Source organism: Rhinoraja longicauda, chromosome 25 (assembly GCF_053455715.1).
Source record: "Rhinoraja longicauda isolate Sanriku21f chromosome 25, sRhiLon1.1, whole genome shotgun sequence".
Classification (NCBI taxonomy): domain Eukaryota; kingdom Metazoa; phylum Chordata; class Chondrichthyes; order Rajiformes; family Arhynchobatidae; genus Rhinoraja; species Rhinoraja longicauda.
This window is the reverse complement of record NC_135977.1, coordinates 12,736,325-12,762,261: the sequence shown is the minus strand read 5'-3', so window position 1 is coordinate 12,762,261 and position 25,937 is coordinate 12,736,325. Positions and strand designations below refer to the sequence as shown.

Genomic DNA, 25,937 nt, shown 5'->3' with positions numbered 1-25,937 from the left:
CACTATCTATGTGAAATAGATTGTGGTTTGTGCATTCATATATTAATAATTTTTTAATATTGCAGTAAATCTTAAAGCCAATCTGGCGTTGGGAATGTAATTTTATTTATTTTTCTCATTTCTTAGCAGCTTAATTAATGAAGATTGTTTACACAGAATTAAATTGTTTATGTTTTTTTTAGTTTGTTTTTCTTTACATGATTTTAGAATTTGAATTTGGAAATTAAGATTAGCATACAATTTGTCCAGCTGTAAACCTTCATAATTGTAACATTGACGCATTAATTGACTAGTTAGCTGCATGTGTTTCCTTGCCTGCAATTTATTATATACCCAAGCGAGAGTAAAATAATGAAGTCATTTGGTATATTTTTTAGTGCACCTAAACTAGTGTATTATTTCACGTTGGTGATTTTGTGATCAACTTATTAGAAAATCTCATTTCTTCCCTTCACCTGCCCCTCCCTTTACGTCTACTGCCTTGACTTTCCCCCCTCTTTCTGATTAAACAATTGCTTTGTTTGTATTCGTCTATAAAAAGTGTTTGCTTTGCAATGAACTCCAATTCCACGTGAACATTTTTTTTGTTTTTTACAGCTCAGCCCATGACAACGTGAATAAAGTTCGTGTGGCCATCAAAAAGATCAGCCCTTTCGAACACCAGACATACTGCCAGCGGACCTTGCGTGAGATTAAAATTCTGCTGCGCTTCAAACATGAGAATATTATTGGCATCAATGACATCATCCGAGCCCCCATCATTGACCAAATGAAAGATGTGTATCCTGGTTATAAAATGTATATGTATTAATGTGTGATATGAAAAGCTAATATAATTGAGGGAAATGGTTAAATTATGTAATGGGTCTGGAATAACGATCTAGATATACAAGTTAAAAACCAACATGGTACTGAAAGTACAAGTCTAGTTAGCTAAATCTAGAATTTGTAACAAAAAAGCATAAATTTTGCGATGGTAACGTGAAATTGTCCAATTGTTATAAAAATGCGCATTGAATCTCTCGGGATCACCAGGAAGGAATTCTTGTCGTCTGACCTGGCCATTTGAGTAGGGCGTTCTTAACTGTTTTCTGAAATGACACTTAATCTGACTGTAACCAAATCACTGTTAAAATGTAATTGAAAAGACTATCTGGCATAATCCAAGATACTGGATTAGGATGTGGCATAGTTATTTGCGCAGTGGACCTATGGATGTTCTCCATACATTTCGTAGGAGGGCAGTTTCCAGATTGGGGAAGCTGTCATACAGACCAATCATGCCTCTATATTCTCACAAATTGTACCTTGCAGCCAACATTGTGTCATAATCCTGATGTCTTCCATTAGTAGGATAGATGCACAGGAAGTCCACAGACGAGAGCTGTAGGACTTGGATGCACACCTATAATAGGTCGTATGTAGGCCAGAGCAAGTTATAAATCGACTTGATCTTATCCGTGTCAATCTACTTTTTGCAGAGGCATTTTTACATGATGTTGTGGAGAATGTTCTGTTTCTGCATTATAGATCTGCTTGTACGGTAGTGCTGCCTAATTAATTGATTCAGAATAGGATTACAGGACATGGCACTCATGAGCTGCTGTGAGCATCATTAGCATCAAAATCATATTTCAAACACAATCTATCCACAAGGCATGATACATCGGTGGTGCAGCGGTAGAGTTGCTGCCTTACAGCATCAGAGACCCGGGTTCAATCATCGATCTTCGCACAGAGTTTGTACGTTCTCCCCGGGACCTGTGTGGGTTTTTTTCCGGGTGCTCCAGTTGACTCTTGCTCCAGGCATAGAGGTTTGTAGGTTAATTGGATTGGTATAATTGTAAATTGTCCCGAGTGTGTGTTAGATTGTGCGGATCACTGGTCAGCGTGGAGCCGGTGGACCAAAGGGCCTGTTTCCACGCTGTATCACTATGCTACTGTAACTACAAGAGCAACTATGTCTAAAAATTGTCAATTCATTGAAGTTACAAACAGTGCACTAAATGACAATATACCATGCAATAGTGCTAAGTTGACCCACATCAGTGGATCAAATCAAAGTAACAACAAATGGAGAGCAGCTGGAGGAACTCGGCAGGTGAGACAGCATTTGTGGAAGGAAATGGATAATCGATGTTTTATGTCAAGACTCTTCAGACAGCATAGTGGGAAGTAGCCAATTTTAAATGGGAAGTGTTGGGGCAAGAGCAACTAAGTGATAGGAGGATTTAGGCGAGGAGGAATTGATAGGCAAATAACTTAGATGGGAGAGGGAAGTGTGGGGAGAGGGAGAATGAAGGCTACAGATTCTGCAATCTGATTGGAAGGAAGACAGAATGAAACTGAATGAGGGAGACTGTAGACTACCCAGGCAGAATGAGATGCTGTATTTCTACTTGCGTTTAGCCTCGCCCTGGCAGTGGAGGGGGCTGAAGAAGTCTGTGTGGGAATGGGAAGAAGAATTGAAATGGATGTCAGTCTGGAGAAAGCAGAGTGGAGCTGTGCAACATGATCCCACCATCAGTTACATCTTCACCTTCTTACCTCTTTCTGGACTACTCTGACTCCATGGCCTGCTCATCTCTTCTCTGACACTTTTGCCTGCTATCAAAGAATGTGTAACACCTGTCCCTACACCAGCTCCATCAAGGGACTTAAACAATTCTTTAAATGATACAGATTCCCCTGCACCTGCTCCAACCTTTGCATTCTGTGCTCTCGATGTGGCCTTCTCTACATCGTCAAGGTCCAGCGGCCTAGTGCTGCCGCTAGTGCTGCCTCGCAGCACCAGTCCTGGGTTCGATCCTGACCTTGGATGTTATCTGTGCAGAGTTTAAATGTTCTCCCTGTGGTGCTCTGCTTTCCTCCAACATCCCAACAAAGTACAGACAATTGGCCTCTGTAAACTGCCCCTTGGGTATGTGTAAGGCATGGAAGTGAAAGTGGAATAACATAGAGCAAGTTTGAAAGGATGATCAATGGCCCGAGTGGGCTCAGTGAGCCCAAGGGCCTGTTTTCATGCTGTATCTTTCAATCAACCAACCAGAAGCACACTTGGCAACCATTTCCTGAGCACCTGTATGCTCTACAAGTACCAGCTCTCATCTCCCAGTTGTCAGCCATTTTAATTCTCATTCCCTTTCCTACACCATCTTGTCTGTCCTTGACTTACCCTGATGCCACTTTTTGATAATTTGCAGCTAGAGGAATAACATTGAGTTGTCCCGTTTCAGGTAGCTAGCATCCGCCCTCTGCTGCATGTTTGAATCCTTGCTGCACATGAAAGTAAAGCAGCATTTTGAATTCTTGGTGGGTTGATCTACAAGGATACTGATTGGGGTTTTGTGTGATTCGTTTAATTGCTGTTAATTCAGCCAGAGAGTTGTGAATCTGTAGAATTCTCTGCCACAGAAGGCAGTGGAGGCAAATCACAGAATATTCAAGAGAGAGTCAAATATAGCTCTTGGGGCTAACTGAATCAACGGATATGGGGAGAAAGCAGGATCAGGGTACTGATTCTAGATGATCAGCCATGATCATATATTGAATGGCGGTGCTGGCTCGAAGGGCCTATTCCTGCATCTATTTTCTATGTTTCTATGTAAATGTTATCCATTAGACTTGTTTTACAAAGTAATATTGTAAAAATAGAGATTGTTACTGAACCTGAGGTTCTTCAAGTAAAATTGTGTATCCATTAGTTTCATTTTCCAGCACGTTGCACGTGTTTTACAATGCGGTATTCCACATTGAGACTGTTGGTCTGGCTTCCTTGACTTTATTTCCAGGTACATTGTACAGGATCTGATGGAAACCGACCTCTATAAACTGCTGAAGACTCAGAGACTTAGCAATGATCACATCTGTTACTTCCTGTATCAGATTCTCCGCGGGTTAAAGTACATCCACTCTGCCAATGTCCTTCACCGGGATCTCAAACCATCCAACCTTTTGCTCAATACTACCTGTGACCTGAAGGTTAGTATCATTTTGTCCCATGTTTTTTAATCATAAATTACATTGGGCTGGAAGAAATTAAATGGGGTGAAATTTTGGTATGCCAGTAACACTGGCTATTCTACAGGCACTGCACTACTATTTGGCTGTCCCCTCAAACTGGATTATTTGTGCATATTTAAGAAATGGTGCCGGAGGAAGTATTTCATGCCTATTATTGGCGCTAGTTGTGAGGAAGGAGGGAACTTTATTTGATTTATTCACAGGATGTGGCTACTGCTTACAATACATCCATTTATAGGCCTTCAATTGTTCTTAAGATAGTGGTGAACCACCTAGAACCACTAACATTAGTATAGTGAAGAGGCTATAATAGGGCTATTTAATGGAGAATTCCAGAATTGTGGCACAATGATGGAGTCGGGAGGGAAGAGTGAAATGTTTCAGAGCTAGAGCCAGGTGTGTTCTGCAAGGGAATGAAATAGTGGTAGAAGGAGTAAACTGGCACTGCGTATAGTAGTTGGGAGGTCATGTTACAGTTATGTAAGATGTTGGTGAGGCCACATTGAGTATTGTATTCAGTTTTGGTCACCGAGTAATAGGAAAGATGTCAAACTGGAAAGGGTGCAGGGAAGATGTGAGGATGTTGCCAGCACTCAAAAACCTGAGCTATAGAGAGGTTGAGCAGGCTAGGACTTTATTCCTTGGGTTGCAGGAAGATGGGGGATGATCTCACAGAGGTGCATAAAATCATGAGAGGAATAGATTGGGTAAATGCAGAGTCTTTTGCCAAGCGTAGGGGAATCAAGAACCGGAAGACATAGGTTTAAGGTGAGGGGAATAATTTAATAGGAACCTGAGGGGTAACTTTCTTTCCACAAAGGGTTGTGAGTGTGTGGAATGAGCTGCCGGAGAAGGTAGGTTAGACAAGGACAATCGCAACATTTAAGTAACATTTAGACAGGTACATGGATAGGATGGGTCTAGAGAGATATGGGTCAAATGCATGCAGGTGGGACGTATATAGATGGACGGCGTGGGGAAGTTGGGCCAAAGGGCCTGTTTCAAGGCTCTAGAACTCTGGAAATTATTGGCCAATTGTTAAAGGGAAGTTGATATGGTTTTTAAATGCAATACTGTGTGGTATGTATCAGTAAACAAATTTTAAAAAGGTAGAATTGCGGACATGTTAGTTCCTGGAGAGAACATTTGGGAGGAGATAGATCCCTTCTACCCTTAAAATACTGAGCAACATCCCTAAATAGCATAATTTCCATTTCAAAACCTAGAAACTTTCAATATGAATAGTCTCAAGTGGTCCAGTCAGTAAACCCCATAAATTGGATTAGGTTCCCAGTTGGTAGTTAATTATATTGTGCTATTTCATGATCCATGCTGAAAATGGAAGTTGGGTGAGATGATGGATTGCTTTACCTGGATGCTTCTATCTGGCATGCTGTTGGATTAATAGAACATTTTAAAACTGGAAGCTATTTTAATCAAAAGCTTTGATTTCCATTCAGGCATATCTTATTAAAATATATTTTGGTATCTGTTATCCTCCAATGCAGTAACCGTGACCTCTTTTCTGCATCCCTGGTGGTAAGATATTCTGTGGATCCTGTTTACATACCATTTAAAATTACACACTCCCAAGAGGTTTTGGATATTTGTTGGACGGTTTCCTCGGCCTATGTTTAAGATAATTTATGGGGTTTTGATGATTTTTCTAGAAATCAGATGATTCATAATGGACCTTTTAAAATTGGTCATGGTTCTAATAACTACTGAAATGGCTAATGCAAATCCTTTGTAACGAGCTGAAAATTGTACAGCACCTTTACATGAGTAAAACATTCTGACTTGTTTCACAGACATGTAATTGAACCAAAGGTGACCTTAGGACAGGTTACTTACAACTTGATCAAGGGGGTTGAGTTTTAGTTCAGTTTAGTTTAGAAGTGGATTGGAGAAGTAGGGAGAGATGGGAATGAATCATTGACTTTGAGGACTGAGGAGTCGTGGCTGGGTAAATGAACGCTGAGATTTTGACAGTACAAAAATATGTATGAAGCACTAATTCTGAAGTTTCGTTAATAAGGGAGAGTGAGAACATACAAGAAATAACACAACTGTAATGAAAGTTGAAAGATGGACATTTAGCGGGAGAGCATTGGAATGTATGTTTGAAGGTTGCAATGAGCATGAAAACGTTTTCAGTTGAGCTGAACTAGACCTGATATTGGCTGATATAATGGCAGCGGGATTGGGGGGGGGGGTGGGGAGAAGGGAATGGAGATCTGTCATTTTGGGTTGGAAGCACAATAAAAAGGTTAAATAGTGTTAAGATTGCGACATACGACATCCAACTTCAGATAGTGGCCACGAACAGGTAACTGTTAGTAATCCTTGAATTTTTCTTCAGAAGTCGTGCAATTCCAACTTGTTGGTTGCCACAGTTCATCAAGCAGTTTGTTATACAAGTTTAGAAAAGACCAACCTGCCATTTTTGACAGTGGGTCACTGTGGACTTTGACAACAGTTTAAACTAGGGTGTGTCACTAAAAATGGAATTCTAAGAGCAAACATTTGGCAAAACGCCCATTAAGGACATTCAGCTTTAGATTTTTTTTCTCTCCCTGAAGTATGCTTGATGAGAATTCTATTTCTTGGGTGAATATAGATATCCAAACCCTAATCCAAATGAACAGGTGATTTAATTTTTTTTAATCTTCGCAGCTGTTTTGAAACTTGTGAACCTATGATTTATTCTGTGAATATTTCATTTTGTTTTTTAGAGTGCGGGAACGACACTTTAGAAAACAAAATTTGGCTGATGCAGTTTAGTGACACGTTCACATTGGGCATGATATAATCCAATATTGAATCTGCAACAAAATACAGCTGCAGTGCAGATCGCCTTCCCTATGATTTCTTATTGCTTCTAACACTTATGGAATGCTTAATTGCTAGATTCACATGATGTTGCCGAATGGTTATATTGTTGTTGATATAGTGCACTTAAACTGATATGCATCACGATAAGAGCAGGAACTAGACTGCTTAGTTCAACACATCTAATTGAATAGTTTGTGTATGTAAGAATAAAACAATGTGTTTTATGAAAGGTTATCTATTTGGCATTAAAATGGAGGTACAATATGATTTAGTTGCTAGCTAAACAGTAAAACTGAAAATTCACGTGAAAATATAAAATAATTAATGTTTAACTGTCCAACCTAGAGTGACAGAAGATGAATCTCTGAACTGTTCAGGTATATTGTATCTCAACCGTGGACTGAATAGAATCCTTAAATTATTCAATAAGTAGCTATAACTTACTGAAAACAATAAATTGGATTGTTTTTTTCATGGCACTGGACCAGAATTCTGCTTGGATATTTCTTCAATCGGTGCTGATTACGTGGTGTCTCTTGCTGCTGCAGTTAGTAAAATTGCCAGGTTGCTATAAATGAGCCTTACTGAAAGGTGGTTGTGGTTTTATTCAGAACATTGGGATTGTGCTTTTTTTGTGTCAACATTACAAGATATAGGGCGGCACGGTAGCGCAGCGGTAGAGTTGCTGCTTTACAGCGAATGCAGCGCCGGAGACTCAGGTTCGATCCTGACTACGGGTGCTGCACTGTAAGGAGTTTGTACGTTCTCCCCGTGACCTGCGTGGGTTTTCTCCGAGATCTTCGGTTTCCTCCCACACTCCAAAGACGTACAGGTATGTAGGTTAATTGGCTGGGTAAATGTAAAAATTGTCCCTAGTGGGTGTAGGATAGTGTTAAATGTACGGGGATCGCTGGGCGGCACGGACTTGGAGGGCCGAAAAGGCCTGTTTCCGGCTGTATAGATATGATGATATGATATGATATGATGATATATAGCAACTATGTTGGTAGTCATGACTATTGCATGTATTTGTCACTATATTTTGGGCATCTTCACCTCCACTTACTGTCACTCTTTTTCAATTCGTGAATAAACTGTATCAGCTAACAGACTAAAGCTGTGTGCCGTCTGGATTTATTGGCTCCATCTTAGTACATTAAAACAGGCATAATTAGTGTTGGAAAGAGAGTGGTTGTAATGCTCTGAATCTCACTTGACACTATCCATCCAATCAAGTATTTAGTTTTAATAGAAGTGTAGGATGGGGAAGGTGCAGAGAATGTGTTTTGTGTAAATCCCTAGAGGTTGTGATGGGTGCTCTAGAATAACCCTAAAGCCTTAAACTGACTCTGTCATTGAGCTCAGACCAGCTTTGTAGCTCCGGTATAATGCAAGTATATAAATAATATTTTTGTTCTAACACCATTTGCAGATCTGCGACTTTGGACTGGCTCGTGTTGCTGATCCAGACCATGATCACACTGGGTTCCTGACAGAGTATGTTGCTACCCGTTGGTACCGGGCACCTGAGATTATGCTCAACTCCAAGGTGAGCTTTTAGGTTGTTTATCTTTAATCTTAACTATGAGTAGACTTTATGCAAGAGTGAGAGCCTTTGCAAACATGGTGAGTGTTTTGTTTAAGTGTATCTAGTTTTACTTTTCATTCCTCATCAAGCTTCGCCCAAAAAAACATGGACTCTAAGCTACTACGTTGCATTATACTTCCATAGCGACACAAGATGCAAAAAAATGTTGTTGTGTAACTCGAATATATTGTAAATTGTAGTTCTTTTTTCCAATCGACTGTAAATGTCTGTGGCCTAAATCGGGAAAGTATAGCTGAAAATGTAGACTATTGAATGGCATGTCAATGGGATTGTCTGCCTTCCTGCATGTTCTGGTCCATGGTCAGCCTCTATCCCTATCGAGGCTTGCATACACATTGGGTACAGTATCCGATGGCCAATCTACCAATCTACCAAACCACATCTTTGTAATGTGGAAGGAAATGAGCACCCGAAGGAAACCCAAGTGGTCACAGGGAGAAGGTGCAAACTATGCAGCATTTGGAGTCTGGATCGAATCCTGGTCACTGGAACAGCAAATTTATCAGAAATTTAGTTTCATGAGACAATTGGCCCATAATATAAAAATATAAAGATGTAAGGAACAGAAACTGGGATCAAGTATTTGACACTTAAGATCTGCTCCACTGCTCATTGTAGATTCTATCAAAATTAAAATAATCACAGTGTGTAACTAGTTAGTGTAATGGATTGGATTTGTAACCAAACCGACACCTTGATTTATTTTATCTCTATTGAACTAGTATTGAATTTATTTATTTTTTATCCCTACCTATTGTGCATTATAATGCCCACCTCTCACAAAGATATTGTCACGATATATGAATAGCTTATGAATGCTGAATTTGCCCCTGAGGAGGGTTTCTTGGGTATCCATATTGTACTATGTAGCTGCACGGGGACGATGTCAGGTGCTGGAAGTGATTTGTCTTGCACTAGCTACAACAAGGCAGAGGCTGTTGGAGTGACTCTTGGACACAAGTCAAAGACATTGAAATTCAGCTGAATTACTTCTCACTAACAGCCGTCCAACTGTGTGACTTCCCCGTGGATGAAATAATTCTGCTGTATTTTATAAACTTGTGCAGCCCCATTGTTCAATCTGAAAGTCTTGATAATATATGGTTGTGTGAAGTCAAGTCTCAACGGTTTTAATGTTGCTTTGTATGTTTGGCTCATCAACTGTCAGTGAAACTCCAACCTAATTATTTATGTGCCTTGTTGGTTGTTCAGAATTACTATAATTAATTCTGAACACGGAGGGTATCTTTTTGTTTTGTTTCAAGTGAACTGGCTGCTTCCTTGTGAAAACGTCTACAGCTTGGATGTTCTTGTTGCATGTTCTTGTTACAGGGCAAAGCATTCCTCTGTGGGTCACCACTGGTCCCCAAAAGCACTGGGATAATTACAGTCAGCAAATATGGTTGATCTGGAGGGGGACAGGGGGCAATAACTTCAAGTATGATTACTAGAAATCAAAATTATGCTTAAAATATGCCTTGGTCAGCAACTGAGATGAGATGAATAGACTGGTTTCGGTGCCATGTTTGTGAAAAACCCTATTAAAAGTTTGTCTTTCTACTGCAGGTGTGCAGTATTTTTTTAAACTTTAATGCATTCAACTGTATAAGTTTGGTTTGGTGCTTCCATATGAGCTGAAATAGGAGGAAAGGTAATGAAAGTATTTTTTAATCAAGTTAATACCACGCAACCACACTGGAAATTTACTGTACCAATATGCACCCGGAGGAAGCGTGTCACAGAACATACGAACTACACATGGGGGGGGGGGTCAGGTTTTGTAGGTGCAACAATGTCCTTGCCAAGTTAAACTAATCTATCAGCCTCTGATGCTTCAGAGAAAATAACCCAAATTAGTCCAACTTCTCCTTGGAGCTGATGCCCTCTATTCTGGGCAGCATTCTGGTTAACCTCTTCTGTATCCTCTCAAAAGCCTCCATCTTTCCTGTAATGGGGTGACGAGAACTGCACAAATACTCACTCCAAAGGTGGCCCAACTAAAGTCCTGTAAAGCTGCAACATGGTTTCCTGATTCTGATACTCAATGCCCTAACCTGTGCAGACAAGCATACCATACCTTTATTTACCACTTGTTTATTTGTGGTCATATTCTGGAAGCTATGGACTTGACCCCAGGATCTTTCCACATCAATGCTGTTTAGACCCTTTCCATTAACTCTATACTTTACCCTTTAATTCAACATCCCAAAGTACAACATTTGCTCCGATTAAACTCCATCTGTCATTTCTCTGCCCATTTCTCTAGCTGATTTGTATCCTGCTGTATACTTTGACATTGGGCACTAATTGCAATATACCCATTTTACCGATTTCTTGAGATCTGAGTTGCCATTACCCTGGTTTTAGACTTTAGAGATACACCATGGAAACAGGCACATGTACACTAGGATATCTGGCGCTGTAAGGTCAGCAACTGTACCGCTGCGCCCCTGTGACCGCGTGGGTCTTTGGGTGCTCTGGTTTCTTCCCAAACTCCAAAGAGATACAGGTTTGTAAGTTAATTGGCTTCGGTGAAATTGTCCCCAGTGCGTAGGACAGTGTTAGTGTATGGGGTGGTCAGTAGTTGCCACGGACTCAGTGGGATGAAGAGCCTGTCATCGCGCTGTCTCTAAAGTCGAAAGACCTTCGTACTACACCATCGTAAAATCCAATTCATGAGGCAATCTCAACCAGATGGCTTGTCCAAGAACAGAATAGATAAAGACAAGAACAATTTGTTTTTCTGCAGATACTAATGACCAAGTCTAAAAGGACTATAAATTTATAGGAGCATTAAAGCTTTCTGCAACCAATTAGCTGTTCCAATTTTATCTCGTGGATACACATAATTTTATCACTGCACTTTAGTATATTGTGGCTTCTGTTGCCAGTCTGCTTTATAATTGGCATGGCAATGATAACATTGCATAATGCAGCTAACTACAGAACAGTTATAATAACAAGTGAATAGGGGGTAGTGATTCTTAATGTATGGATTAATTCCTAAACTAATAGAAATCTGAATCCTGCTTGGTCTACATTTATAATTCAATTCTAATGCATGAATCTGTTATCTTGCAGGGTTATACCAAGTCAATTGATATCTGGTCAGTAGGCTGTATCCTGGCTGAGATGCTCTCCTGTAGACCTACTTTCCCAGGCAAGCACTATTTGGACCAACTCAATCATATCCTTGGTAAGAAACAGTACCACCTTTGAATTTGTAAATTTAGGCATTGGATTTTCACTTGCTTTTAAGAGAAGATAACTGATAGCTCCTACAGTGTTTAACTTGGTCAAGAGTGTTATATGTTCTGAAAAGGAACAATGAAATTCTTACTTGCAGCAGCACAACATATGTAATCATAGTACTCTGTGAACACCATCTATGCACTTTGCAGTTTATTTGGTGGTTGGCATGTTTAATAATCTGGTGGTTGAAGGGAAGAAGCCACCACTGAACCTTTATGTTAGTTTTCAGGGTCATATACCACCTATCAATGGCAGGAGTGAAATGAGTGTGGTGGTGTGGAAATCTGACAATGCTGACTCCAGTAAATTCCTCCTTTGGTGGGGAAGTCAGTACCAATGATGTACTTGGCAGTGTTCACCACTTTTTGCAATCTTCTTCATTCCTGGGCGTTTGAGTTGCCAAACCAGGCCATGATGTAACCAGTCAATATGCTCTTTATGCCTGTAGAAGTTTGTGCGCAACATGACCATAGCATCTGAATGACATGGATGAATGGAGGTGTTGAGGGAGAAGGAGCAGAGTTAAATATTTGGGCAAATGTTTTTCTTTTCATCTGAAATTGCTTTCCAGTATATTTGACCCAATGACCTTTGCTGTGTGAATCTTCTGTGAATTTTGCACATTTTTGATCTTATTGTGGTATGGTCAAGGATCAGTTTGAAAGTGATTGGAAAATTGACCTAATTTAATCTTAAAGACTAGCTGTTACTGAATTGGAGGCTACACCATTAGGAAAGAGAAAAGGAACAGCTCTTCTAGTGCCGAAAGGCAGAGCCCCAGCAGAAAACCCACGACACAAGGAACAGATGGTAAAGGAGATTTAGCAACTTGCTGATATCTGTGACATGAGCAGATTATTCAGCACTGTAAAAGCCTTCTGTGGTCCAAACACCCAAGGCTCATGCTGCGATCCATGAATAAAGATGAATACATCAGGGACAGGCAATCAATGCTTACTGGAGGGAGAATATTGAAGATCTCCTCAACTGTAGCACTTGAAATGAAAAGAATCAAATCATTCGTGTTCAGCCCAGTCACCCAGTATTGCCACCTCTCCTGACTCCTTCCAGAGGTCAAAATATCCAAGCTAAAGATTAACGAGATCTCTGGTGCAGAGGGCAGTGGAGGCCAATTCTCTGAATACATTCAAGAGAGAGCTAGATAAAGCTCTTAAGGATAGCGGAGTCAGGGGGTATGGGGAGAAAGCAGGAACGGGGTACTGATTGAGAATGATCAGCCATGATCACACTGAATGGCGGTGCTGGCTCGAAGGGCCGAATGGCCTACTCCTGCACCTATTGTCTATTGACGATATCACTGTTGAAATTATAAAGTTGGGTGGAGAAAAGTTTTGTTCATGAATCCACAAACTCATCATTCACATTAGGCAGGAGGAGGATATACCAGGAAACCTTGGTATATCTACAAAAAGGGAGATATTCGGGCAGTGATAACTACAGAGTTATCTTCCTGGTATTTGCCACAGTAAAAGTCAGTATCCTCCTGAGCTAACTCCCATTGGCTGAAGAGCTGTTTCCTGAATTGTAGTACAAACTAGACCAAGTGGGTCCAAACCTCTCCTGCATTGGTGTAGCACCCTCTCCTTCCCCCCCTCCCCACTCCACTCCTCCCCCCCTTCCCCCACTCTCCTCCCCCTCCCTCCCTCCCACCACCCCCCCTTTCCCTTCCCCTCACCCCATTCCATCCCCTCAACCCCCTTATCCTCCACCCCCTCCCTCCCTCCCTCCTCCACCCCCCCTCTCCTCAACCCCCGTATCCTCCCCCCTCCCTCCACCCCCCCTCTCTCCCTAGGAGATAGATTTAAACTTAAAAATGTGAATACCTTTAAAACTATAACACCGATTTCAATTAAACTTCTTCCATTAGCGCCAAAGGGACGACGGTGAGTAAGGTGGGCCTAACATTTTTGCGCTATCGTGTACCGTTTCGGCTGTAGTTCAGGAACAAACAAACAAACGAGAGTTTTATTATATAGATGTTATTTGTCTAGAGAAACGGTGGATGTGTAGGAAGGAACTGCAGATGCTGGTTTACACCGAAGATAGACACAAAATACCGGAGTAACTCAGCAGGACACACTCTGGAGAGAAGGAATGGGTGACGTATCGGGTAGAGACACTTCAGACTGAGAGTCAGGAGAGAGGGTGTCTAGAGCTATGGAAGGGCAGGGTGTGAAAACGACAGGTCAAAGCATTTGTTGATAAAGAAATGCATTTCCTTGCTTTGATCTGTTCTTTTCTCGCCCTACCTTTCTACATCTTTAAAAACAGTGGATGTGAACTTGCTGTGTCACAACTCGAATGCCAGGAGCATCATCAGTCACGATACATGACCTTTTCCAACCTCACTAGTTTTATACTTCAATTAGGAGAGACTGAAATCCCTAATATGGCTGCATACAGAAATTCTCCATCAGCAACATGCAGGCCATGATACTAATCATCAGAGCCAATCTCAGTGAATACTCGTGACAAATGATATGCTGTCAATGCATCAACATTTCTCAATGTATCTCTCCTCCAATAAATGTCCTGCAGAGTGACTATAATCTTCAGAACTAATGGAAGCTGTTCAATGGGTTGTGACTTCGCTTCGGGACCAAAGTTGCCCAATTTTCTGTCGTTGAATCACAGTATGCCACTCCCGAGCTGTTGTCGCTCATTCATTGAAGTACAGGAGAATTGCAGTGTGGATGAATCTTGTAATTCAGATCAGCACAGATCATTTCTTTCTCCCAGTTTTTTCCTGTGTGGATTGGAACATTGGTCAGATAATTTTGAACCATTTTGTTTTGGAAATTTTCCATTCTCAAATTTGAAGCTTTCATTAGAACATAACAAAATGAGAACCACAGCAAGCCATCTGATCCTTCACACCTGCTTTCCAATTCATCAGGATTGTGGTGAACCTCCACCTCAGTGCTTTTTCTGCAGTATCCCCTCACCCATCAATTCTTATGATCCAGAAATCTCCATCTGTTTTGCATGAATTTGTTACGTGCTGCCAAATTAAAATGTACACGTGAAAAAGGTGCTACACAGTTAAATTGGGGTGCTTGGGAAAGCTGAAACATTTTTTAAAAACATTACATTGAATATTGTATGAATTGGAAAATGGAGAAAATAATTTTGTGACCTTGGAGGTAGTTTGTCCAAATATTTGGATAGTGCTATCATCTGATAATATATTAAATTGTGGATTCGAGGCCTGAGCTAACCAGATTTTGGGCAGGCTAGGATTTATTGTTGGAGTGCACAAGGCTGAGGGGTAATTTTAGAGGGCTGTGAAATCATGAAGAGAATAAATAAGAAACCTGAGTGGCAACGTTTTTCATGCAGAGGGTGGTGGGTATATGGAAAGAGCTACCGGAGGAAGTAGTTGAGGCAGGTTCAATAAGTGTTAAACATTTGGGCAGGTACACAAATGGGAAGGATTTGGAGGAATATAGGCCATAATTGGGCTGATGGGACCAGCTCAGATGGGCACCTTGGTCAGCATGGACGAGTCGGACTGTACGGTCTGTTTCCGTGCTATCTGACTGGTGCTAAAGTGTGCGTTTGACTACATCAAACAATAAATTTATTTACCGAACTGCAAATAATCCTTTTAATTTCTTGCCTAACTAAATTGTTACCCTGGTAACAAAATTCCATCTTAAATCACATTTGTTTTTAGGTATTCTTGGCTCACCTTCTCCAGACGACCTGAACTGTATAATTAACGTCAAAGCCAGAAACTACCTGCAATCTCTGCCACACAAGTGCAAAGTTCCCTGGAACAGGCTGTTCCCCGAAGCTGATGTAAAAGGTAAGATTTAGCAGAAGAGGCGATTTAGATTTGTGGAAATGTGCTTACATTGCTCGTTTGAAGTGAGACTTGAAAGAATTTAGAAATTATTGCAGAATGCAAAAAGGCACACCCAAACTCAGTTTTTTGCAGAGAAGAATTGTAAATGTGTATGAATGATGTTTTCTTTGGTCCAGGGTTAAAATGTATGTAATATACAGTGCTCCGGTGGTAATATTTTAGTTGCCAAAATTCTTTAGCATTGTCCTGTTGATGACTTGGGTTGCACTTGCTCTTATGTTGCATATAGTGTTCAAAGATTCATACCATGAGAAGTGTACAAGGGACTTGACCATTTAGTGAACCGACCTTTAAAATCCACAGAAATATAAAGTAAAATACTGGAAATAGTCTGCAACTGTGGGTTGAGGGATATTATATCAGGTTGGTAAACATTCATCAGAACACCAAGAAATTAATACTTAGTTCCACTTGAGCAGTAATATTGGTTTATTTCCCTTCCTTTTATTTTCAACACACTATTGTGACCCAGCTGAAATTCATTAAACTCGGAGTCCTTCCTCGACTGAATGATTTGATTCCATTGTCAATTTATGAATTGGGATCGCTTTCCTTTCTGAATCAGTTATAGAAGGACTTCATTAATGTATGTTCAGGTACAGCGTTTGATCTTTTGGTGTAATTTAAAAGTTAGCATTGTGCATGTGGAAAAATATCGCTATTTTACAACAGTGTTCCACACTGATTTACCCCTCCCATTCATTCTTTTGACAAGCAAGAGAAACTTCTTGACAATCGAGTGTACTACAAAAAAAATCTTTTTTCCCCCCCCAAATTTTGGTGCTTGGACTGCTCCAGGCTAGAGCTTTATTGTATTGGCTGAAACCACAGTTGCCAGTCCTGCGGGCATGGCATGCTGGCGAACGGGCCAAATGGCATGTTTGCATATGACATGGTGTAAAAGGCTGGAGTAATCTCATTGCAAAATTTTGCTCAGTAGTTTAGAGCCTCAAATACTGTATTTGGGAAGGTTGAGGGTTGCTTTGTCTTTGGTCAAAAAACGTCTATTCCCCAGCAAATTATTTCCACTTTCTGCATTGACAGGATTGTAAAGGAAAGGCCAGTTTTACTCAACACGTTACCTTGGCAGTTTGGCTGTCACTCCATGTTGCCCCAAATTAAGTAATGCAAATATATCAATTTTGCTTTAAATTTGTTTCTCATTATGAGGTACTGAATTCTTGAAGCTGGAGGTATTTTATCAAGTCAGCTTGACTCCTCTGATGCACAGGTACATTGTGCAATCTAATTCAACTCTGCCACTGGGTAAATACCAAAGATACTAGAGGAGCAAGATGAACCACTCAGTTGAAATTGCCTATACCAGACATGTCCAAAGTCCGGCCCGGGGGCCAATCGCGGCCCGAGGTCAGATTTTATACGGCCCGCAGCCTCCATCTTAAAATGTATTATTTATGGCCCGCCAGCACTGTCTAACAGAATAAGGGGAGGGGGAGGGGAGAGGGGAGAGGGCGACTACACCTCCCGGCGGTCAGCGCTGCCCGATCTGCGGATTGTCAGACACGAGGTCCGGGGGGGGGAGCGCATTAGTGCGAGGTCTGGGGGGGGGGGGGGGGGAGCGCATTAGGTAAAGGTCTGGGGGGGGGGGGGGGGGAGAGCGCATTAGTTAAAGGTCCAGGGGGTGGGGGAGCGCATTAGTTAAAGGTCCGGGGGGGGAGCGCATTAGTTAAAGGTCCGGGGGGGGGGTGCATTGGCCCTTGGGTATTTCCACATTATCAAATCTGGCCCTCTTTGAAAAAAGTTTGGACACCACTGGCCTATACTGAAGTGTAGTACGCAAAGGAGCGGAACGTCCACCATTTTAGTAGGCGAAACCCACCGTTCGCTATGCCTGTCGCAGTGTAATCAGTGTTGTGGGGGATCAATATGTGTGATGATACCATTAAAATGCAGAATATATCTCATCTATCAATTAACAGATTTTTGTTATTTTTCTTTTTAAATGTTTCTGCAAGTTTCTGCCTACTGAAATGGCGCCATGACATACTATGGTTTTTAGGGTCGAGTGGTCGATCTTGCTCTGCTCTATCTGGTAAATACCAGTTTGAAATGTTAAGACACAGTGGTCTTCATTACAAGTTTCACAAAGACATGAAGAGAAGCAAAGAGGATTCAGTGGATAATGTACATCACAAAAATCCAGTGACTTGAAAACAGTGTCTTAATGCCGATAATCTCATTATTAAAAATAGAAATAGGATGAGGAAAATGTGTCAACATAATGTTACAGTTGTCAAATGAGAAATGTGCTGACATTAATTTTGATGTATAATGTTTTCTTTTCACTGCAGCCCTGGATTTATTGGATAAAATGTTGACCTTCAACCCACATAAGAGGATTGAAGTGGAGGCAGCTCTTGCTCACCCTTACCTGGAACAGTACTATGACCCCAGTGATGAGGTAGGACATGACACAGTTTGACTTCCATTTTGGGAATATATTAACGCAGCTGTGGGAACTGCTTAAGATGGAAGAGTGAATTTGATTTGGTCTTGCTAAATGTGTCTTGGTCTGGGGATGTACATTGGGACTTGAATAGTTTAAGGAGGTCTTTGAAAGGCCATTATTCACAAAATGCTGGAGTAACTCAGCAGGTCAGGCAGCATCTCGGGAGAGAAGGAATGGGTGACGTTTCGGGTCGAGACCCTTCAGACTGATGTCAGGGGGGCGGGACAAAGGAAGGATATAGGTGGAGACAGGAAGATAGAGGGAGATCTGGGAAGGAGGAGGGGACGGGAGGGGCAGAGGAACTATCTAAAGTTGGAGAAGTCGATGTTCATACTACTGGGCTGCAAATTGCCCAGGCGAAATATGAGGTGCTGTTCCTCCAATTTCCGGTGGGCCTCACTATGGCACTGGAGAAGGCCCATGACAGAAAGGTCAGAATGGGAGGGGGAGTTGAAGTGCTCGGCCACCGGGAGATCAGTTTGGTTAATGCGGACCGAGCGCAGGTGTTCAGCGAAGCGATCGCCGAGCCTGCGCTTGGTTTCGCCGATGTAAATAAGTTGACATCTAGAGGAGCGGATGCAATAGATGAGGTTGGAGGAGGTGCAGGTGAACCTTTGTCTCACCTGGAAAGACTGTTTGGGTCCTTGGATGGAGTTGAGGGGGGGAGGTAAAGGGACAGGTGTTGCATCTCGTGCGGTTGCAGGGGAAAGTGCCCGGGGTTGGGGTGGTTTGGGTAGGAAGGGACGAGTGGACCAGGGAGTTACGGAGGAAACGGTCTCTGCGGAACGCAGAGAGGGGAGGGGATGGGTAGATATGGCCAGTAGTGGGGTCCTGTTGTAGGCGACGGAAATGTTGGTGGATGATTTGTTGGATCCGCCATGTTTAGTAAAGTTAATGGTGTGACTATTAGATAAAAATAAGATTAGCATAAGAAGAGCAAAACCAAGTCGATGGCCTTCCCTGAAAAGATAAAATAAATTTTCAGCAAAAGGAGGAGGTGGGGTATAGTGCAGTATAAAATGAAGCAAGATGTTACAGAGAAAACTAGAGGAAAAAGGAAGTGTAAGGAGTAATACTAATTATTACAGTATTAATAATTATATTAGTAATAATTACTAATGATTAAGGTTAAAAAAGCAGAACTTATATTATGAAAATCTGAAGTAACATGAGATCAGGCTCGGGGGCAGCTCTTTATTGATATGTGTTGAGGGAGCTGAATGGTTTCCCCCCCTGTGATGAAAACATCTGTGGTACATTGCTTAGCAATGCAGCTTGATCCATGGGCCCATTTCATCTTCAACAGGTGCAAAGTTAAACTTTTTGGTTTTGGAGTGGTGGGACCAGGAGGCAAATTAGGTTATTTTATTTCCTATTATTTGATTTCAGCCTATTGCAGAAGCACCCTTTAAGTTTGACATGGAGTTGGATGACCTACCCAAGGAGAAGCTCAAGGAGCTGATTTTTGAGGAGACGGCCAGATTTCAACCAATGTATCAGCATTCCTAAACTACAAGCACCCTTGCATACAGGTAACCTTCAACATGCTTGAGTGTAACACCCGAATGATTAAACACCCGAGGGCTATATAAATGTTCCATTGTAAACCAAAAGTAAATCTATCTGGCTCAACTTTGTAATCTTCCTAAGGAGTTTCAGATACCTTAATACGTAATGCTTTATAAGATTTAATATTCATCCATGAGGAATGCAAATAATAGGGAATAGAATAGCACCCCTCCCAACCCGTCCGAATTTGGCGGAAAGTTTCCGCTTTCTTATTTCATTTCCGCCATTCCGATTTCGCCTCACAATTTATCCGCGAAACAGTCGGTAATTGCAATTTGTCAATTTGGATGCTAATGGTTCCGCAAGAAATCCCCCCGCCCTGGAAGTCTCCCTGAAAATGTGGCACCTAGGCTGGGCAAGGCAGCCAATCTCGACCTCATCAGGACTTCCATGGCCGATCGGTGGGTTGAATTTGCAACCTGCGGCCAGGGCTCTGGAACTCCAGCCCAGCTGGAACCAGCACATTTATCCCCATCACCGAGTTCCTTGGCCAGCTGGATAAACCAGCAAAGCACTGGAACCAAGAGTGCCAGAAAATCAGTGGTGGGACTGTAATGAGTAAATATTAAATTTAGGTGCAAGATTATATCACTATATTAATTAATTAAGATGAGGTTAAAATATAAAACACAGCAGAAAAGCCAATTACCACTTTTTTGGGCTGATTATCAATTAATATGCATATTGACTTCAACAAGTACTCCGTATGCTTAGTTGAGTCGCATATAGCAACTCTTCATAACTTAGTCAAACATTTTATGACCATTGTTCTTTTATTCAATACCAAGAGACTTGGGATGTGTTTGGAAAAAGCAAAATATTTTTTTAAACAAATTTTTCTTTGTGTTGCAAAAAGTATCTATGTTCAATAAATAGCAGAATATACTCATGATAGGCCTGACAATGTACATGTAGTCCAAGAACTACAGACTGTTGGAAATAATAGTAGTTTCTCACACATGAATGTAGCGCAACGCATATGCGCATTTGGCATGCATACTTTTTTTGCTGAAAGTTGCATTACTGTAGTATTATGAATTTTGATGAAAAATTATGAATTTTGCACACATCAAAATTATGAATTTGTAAAATCAAATGTTGGAAGGTCTGGAATAGGAATTACATAGAAACATAGAAAATAGGTGCAGGAGAAGGCCATTCGGCCCTTCGAGCCAGCACCGCCATTCATTGTGATCATGACTGGTCATCCACAATCAGTAACCTGTGCCCAACCCCCCCCCCCCCATATTCTTTGATTCCACTAGCCCCAAGAGCTCTATCTAACTCTCTTAAATTCATCCAGTGATTTGGCCTCCACTGCCCTCTGTGGTAGAGAATTCCATAAATGCACAACTCTCTGGGTGGAAAAAGTTCCTTCTCACCTCAGTTTTAAATGGCCTCATCTTTATTCTAAGACTGTGGCCCCTGGTTCTGGACTACCCCAACATTGGGACCATTTTACTTGCATCTAGCTTGTCCAGTCCTTTTATAATTTTATATGTCTCTTATTTTATAATTTTATATCCCCTCTCATCCTTCTAAACTCCAGTGAATACAGGCATTGTTGGCATCCGCATGCTAGCCATCTGAGAATAAGTTAATTTTTGTCTGATCTAACTCAACTCACCCTATATGCTATTAGCATATAATGTCTTTACCCATTAGTGTGATTCATGGCGTCTTAGAAACGGGCCCTTTTGACCCAATTTGTCTGTGCTGACCAAGAAGCCAAATAATATAGTTCCATTTGCCCTGCATGACTAATTATTTAATGATAAGGCCTCATCGGCCTTCTCTAGTGAGGAATTCCACGGGTACGCCACTTTTTGGGTGAAGAGATTTTGCTTATTGAAGTGGGCTCTCCAACACCCTCTGTCACCCCAGTTCTGAAATTCCCATGATTGGGAATTGCCAGGATTTTAGGTTTTGGTGAAGTCCCCTCTCCTCAAGTCGAGTCATAACATCCTAGGATCGGTTTGGTGAACCCTTACTGTAATTCCTTCATAGCAAGTACAACTTTCCTCAGATGAGGAGAATCAACTCCACACATCCTGCGACTACAAAGATTAACATACCATTTTTCATGCTAACTGTCCTGCAGCAGCGTGAATCAATTGATGCATAAAGATTTGAATCTCACTGCACCTTCCCCTTTCCTAATCTCTTGTTTATTTGATCATAATCTGCTTTCCTGTTTTTTTGCCACCAAAGTGGAAGATGTTACATTTACCACATTATGCTGTATCAGCTGTGCATTTGTCCACTCAGCCTGTCCAATTTGTACTTGGAATGTCTCTGCAACCTCCTCGCAGCTCCCACTCCCACCAGCTTTTTCATCTGCAATTTTTAAGTGAAATCATATGTATATCGGGAGATCCTTCCACAGAACCTTGTACTGCACTGGTTGCTTTCTGCCTCTCTTAGAAAGACCTATTTATTCCAACTCTCATGTCTTCCAACCAGTTCTTTAACCATGCTCATATATTAACCCCAATTCCATATGCTTGAATATTACACTAATCTCTCACATGGGACCCTGTTGTCTGGAACACCATGCGAGCAATGAGTTCTGCACTCCAGAAGTTCAACCATCAAAGCCAATTAATTTCTTGAGCATGATTTCCCCTTCATAATCACACACGTAATTTGACCTATCTTGTTGGTTTTCCAAATACGTTGTTATTCCATCTTTAATGTCAAGTCAAGTCAAGTCAAGTCAATTTATTTGTATAGCACATTTAAAAACAACCCACGTTGACCAAAGTGCTGCACATCTGACTAGGAAAAAAAAAAGAAACATACAGTGGCAGGCAGCCAAACACAACGGCGCGGCCATCTTGAACAAAATGTTAATTCAATCACCCACAGTCCAACAACAAAAGCATTAAATAAGCATCAAAATTACACCCCCAAAAACCCCCCAAAAACACAGTCCAACAATAAAAGCACTAAACAGGCACCCAAATTACCCAACCCCAAAAACCCCCAAAAACACAGTCCAACAATAAAAGCATTAAATAGGCATTCAAATCACACAACCCCAAAACCCCCAAAAACACAATCCAACAATAAAAGCGCTAAACAGGCATTCAAATTACACAACCCCCCAAAAAATGGTGTCTAACAAATGGTGTCTAACAAACTCCACACAACAGCTGTCAGGTTAACCAGTCTAGGTTTCCTTGCTTTCACCCTCCTTTTTTAAACAGTGGGGTTACATTAGCTAACCTCCAATCTGGAGGAAATGAATGGAGTTCAAAGGTTAGAAAGTGATCACAATGCATAGGCTGTTTCTTGGGCCACTTAAATATTCTGGGGATGCAAGCTATGGCCCTGGAGTTTAAGTGCCTTCAGGCACATTTGTTTCTGTAATACTATTCCTTTCTCCATCCCCCTCTACTAATACTGATAGGCAATAGGTGCAGGAGTAGGCCATTCGGCCCTTCGAGCCAGCACCACCATTCAATGTGATCATGGCTGATCATTTACAATCAGTATCCCACTCCTGCCTTCTCCCCATACCCCCTGACTCTGCTATCTTTAAGAGCTCTAACTAACACTCTCTTGAAAGCATTTAATTTGATTGCTCACCCGCTGGATTCTAGTGTCCCTAAGACTTTTAGGAGGCTATTTATATCCTCCTTTGTGAAGATAGCCCCAAGGTATTTATTTGCATGGTCTGTTTTTTTCTCTTTGTTCCCCATTATAATTCTCATATTTCTGTCTGTAAAGGCCCTACTTTTATATTCATCATTCCATAAACTTCGACAGTTATGCTATTGTGTTCCCTTCACATTGTTCTGTGCAGACTAAACATTATAGTGGAGATTTATGATGGGACTCAATTTAAAATTTGAAATACAAACATTGGAATAAAAAGTGTAAAATGATGACCAATCATGCATCAACAATACTTGAATGCTGACAGTACAGATCTGCATTATTGGCATATTCTGTTTATTTCAGGGGGTGTTTTTGGAGCAAGTACTTGCATTCCAGATTGTGCTAATTTTCAGTGTGTTGCCTTTCTAGGGCCAGGACTGCAGGACTGGACATGCTCAAATTCGTTTGTTTCTAACTCCTCCTGAATCCTGTCTCGTGCATCTCGGCTTATTCATTGTACTCTTTAAAAACTCTGCCGTGGCACCTGTAACCATGGAGATTGTCCATACTGGAAGCCTTGGCAATTTTGCTTGCTGTGGACTCTACTCAGAGATGAGAATTCACACTTGGTTGTATTGGTATTTGCAAAAGATTTGAAAGTTGTACAGCCAGTGTGCACACTTTATTGATCTATATCCTATGTAACTTAGCAATGGTGTTTGAAAGAAAGCAGGACTAACTTAGTGAATAAATAAATAGACATAAAATACAACAGACACATTTTGAGCACTTCAGTTTAGTTTTTTAATGCACTTTGAGATATATCGAAGCGTAACTGATCATTCAGTATTACGGTTGCTGTGTCTGGTCACATCAGATGCTTCAAATCTTTGATTAAATTGTGGGGGATTTCTAAACCGTGCATGCTCCTGTGAGATCCCCCAAACATAGAGAGAGATTTAGATATTCAGTGTGAGATGTGACTGACCCTGCATTCTTTTAAACCAGTGTTGCTCTGTTGAATGGTTGTATAGATTGTGTACTCTTACTCTAAAGCCTGTCAAGGTGGCTCCCTCACTGTCTTTTATTGATTTAAAAGTAAATTACTGGCATATATCCCTGAAATATTATGCAATGCTGACATCAACAACACTATTGTGTTTTACTCTAGTTTTCTTTTGAACAACATTCCATTCAATATATTAAAAAAACAAACTTGATTCCATTTCAGAAACTTGCATTGGGTTACACAGTTCCAAGGTAAAAATCCTGGTCTGTGAAAAAAAAACTCAGCCTTGCATCCTCTGAAGCTTTTCTGTACTGGCTAAATCGGAGGAAGTGCAAATGGATGCTTTGGTTTGAAAAACGATTGAGCAGTTTTAAAGGAAGCTTGGGTGAGTGGGTCTCCTTGAGAGCAGCTTGGAATTCTAAGACCCTGTGTGCTTATGGCATTGAGAATCAAGAGTGCCGTAAAAGATTCCTGTCCCTTTTCTGTGTTCGCAGAGTGTTTGTGGATGAAGCCTGTACAATGTGGAGCTTTCTTAGCTATATTTGAATTTAAAGTGCAGTGCCTGATCCTTAGTCTCGAAACCTATTGTGGTGACAATTGCCTTGTACAATTTACTGTGTCCAAGCATGACTGTTAAGCTTTGTATACAAAGACTGTCCAAGTGCCACACACATAAACACAAACACACACACACACACAAACACACACACACACACACACACACACACACACACACACTTATCAGACGCATACAGATACAGAGCAGGAATAAATTTTACTGCTTCAAGCTTCGTTCTATAGCCCTCATCGGTTTCCTCTCTGGTTTTGCTTCCTGTATAAATCATGCTTTATTCCTTTTTTTTTAAAAAGCCGCCTTTTGCAAACTCTGTGATGTAACTGTATAGAGCGCACTATCATGTAACTCGTTCAGTTGGCTTTTTGTTCTAGTTGGTCTGCTGCCTTTATAAATTGTGTACCCTCCAGAGAAATCTAAACATGTATAATAAATGGAAAAGCGGTTATGGTTAAATTTTAATGGAAAATCCTGCAACAATAGGTGTCAAAATGTGATGTCACCGCATAGACATACCTGATTGTATTGTGACTGGTATTGGATTTAAGCATATTATATATATATGGACAAACTTGTAGGTACAAAGATTTATTTTGCCTTAAGTTTTTTCAATGTTATATATGTAAACAAATTTTAATCCGTTAATGAATGTTCTTTTTGTTCCCGGCACATACAGCTCTTGTAAAATTCTTTAAATGAATGTCTCCCTGCATCTTTTAAATACAGTATGTTCTACACACAACTTCTAACAGCGTGCATGACTAATCTCTTCATTTCTATGCCTTTTATGTTCTATATACAGTGCCTTCCATAATGTTTGGGACAAAGACCCATCATTTATTTATTTGCCTCTGCACACCACGATTTGAGATTTGTAATAGAAAAAATCACATGTGGTTAAAGTGCACTTTGTCAGGCCATTTTTATACATTTTATACATTTTAGTTTCACCATGTAGAAATTACAGCTGTGTTTATACATAGTTCCCCCATTTCAGGGCACCATAATGTTTGGGACATATGGCTTCACAGGCGTTTGTAATTGTTCAGGTATGATCCCAGGAGATCACACGGTTCTTTTGGGTGGGAAGAAGGGCGATAGTGG

The 25,937-nt window shown here is 41.0% G+C and overlaps 1 protein-coding gene across 1 annotated transcript in view; it reads left to right on the top strand.

Annotated features, from left to right (window-relative positions):
• The window catches only part of mapk1 (mitogen-activated protein kinase 1), a 49,857-nt gene extending 24,324 nt beyond the window's left edge, over window positions 1-25,533 (top strand). Inside the window, exons 2-9 of the mRNA XM_078421252.1 lie at window positions 598-780; window positions 3,792-3,981; window positions 8,291-8,407; window positions 11,549-11,663; window positions 15,417-15,548; window positions 17,921-18,030; window positions 19,468-19,610; window positions 23,680-25,533. Coding sequence (XP_078277378.1) covers window positions 598-780; window positions 3,792-3,981; window positions 8,291-8,407; window positions 11,549-11,663; window positions 15,417-15,548; window positions 17,921-18,030; window positions 19,468-19,587 — 967 coding nt within the window. The 3' untranslated portion in view covers window positions 19,588-19,610; window positions 23,680-25,533. The remainder of the gene's footprint in view (window positions 1-597; window positions 781-3,791; window positions 3,982-8,290; window positions 8,408-11,548; window positions 11,664-15,416; window positions 15,549-17,920; window positions 18,031-19,467; window positions 19,611-23,679) is intronic.
• Window positions 25,534-25,937: the final 404 nt, after the last annotated feature.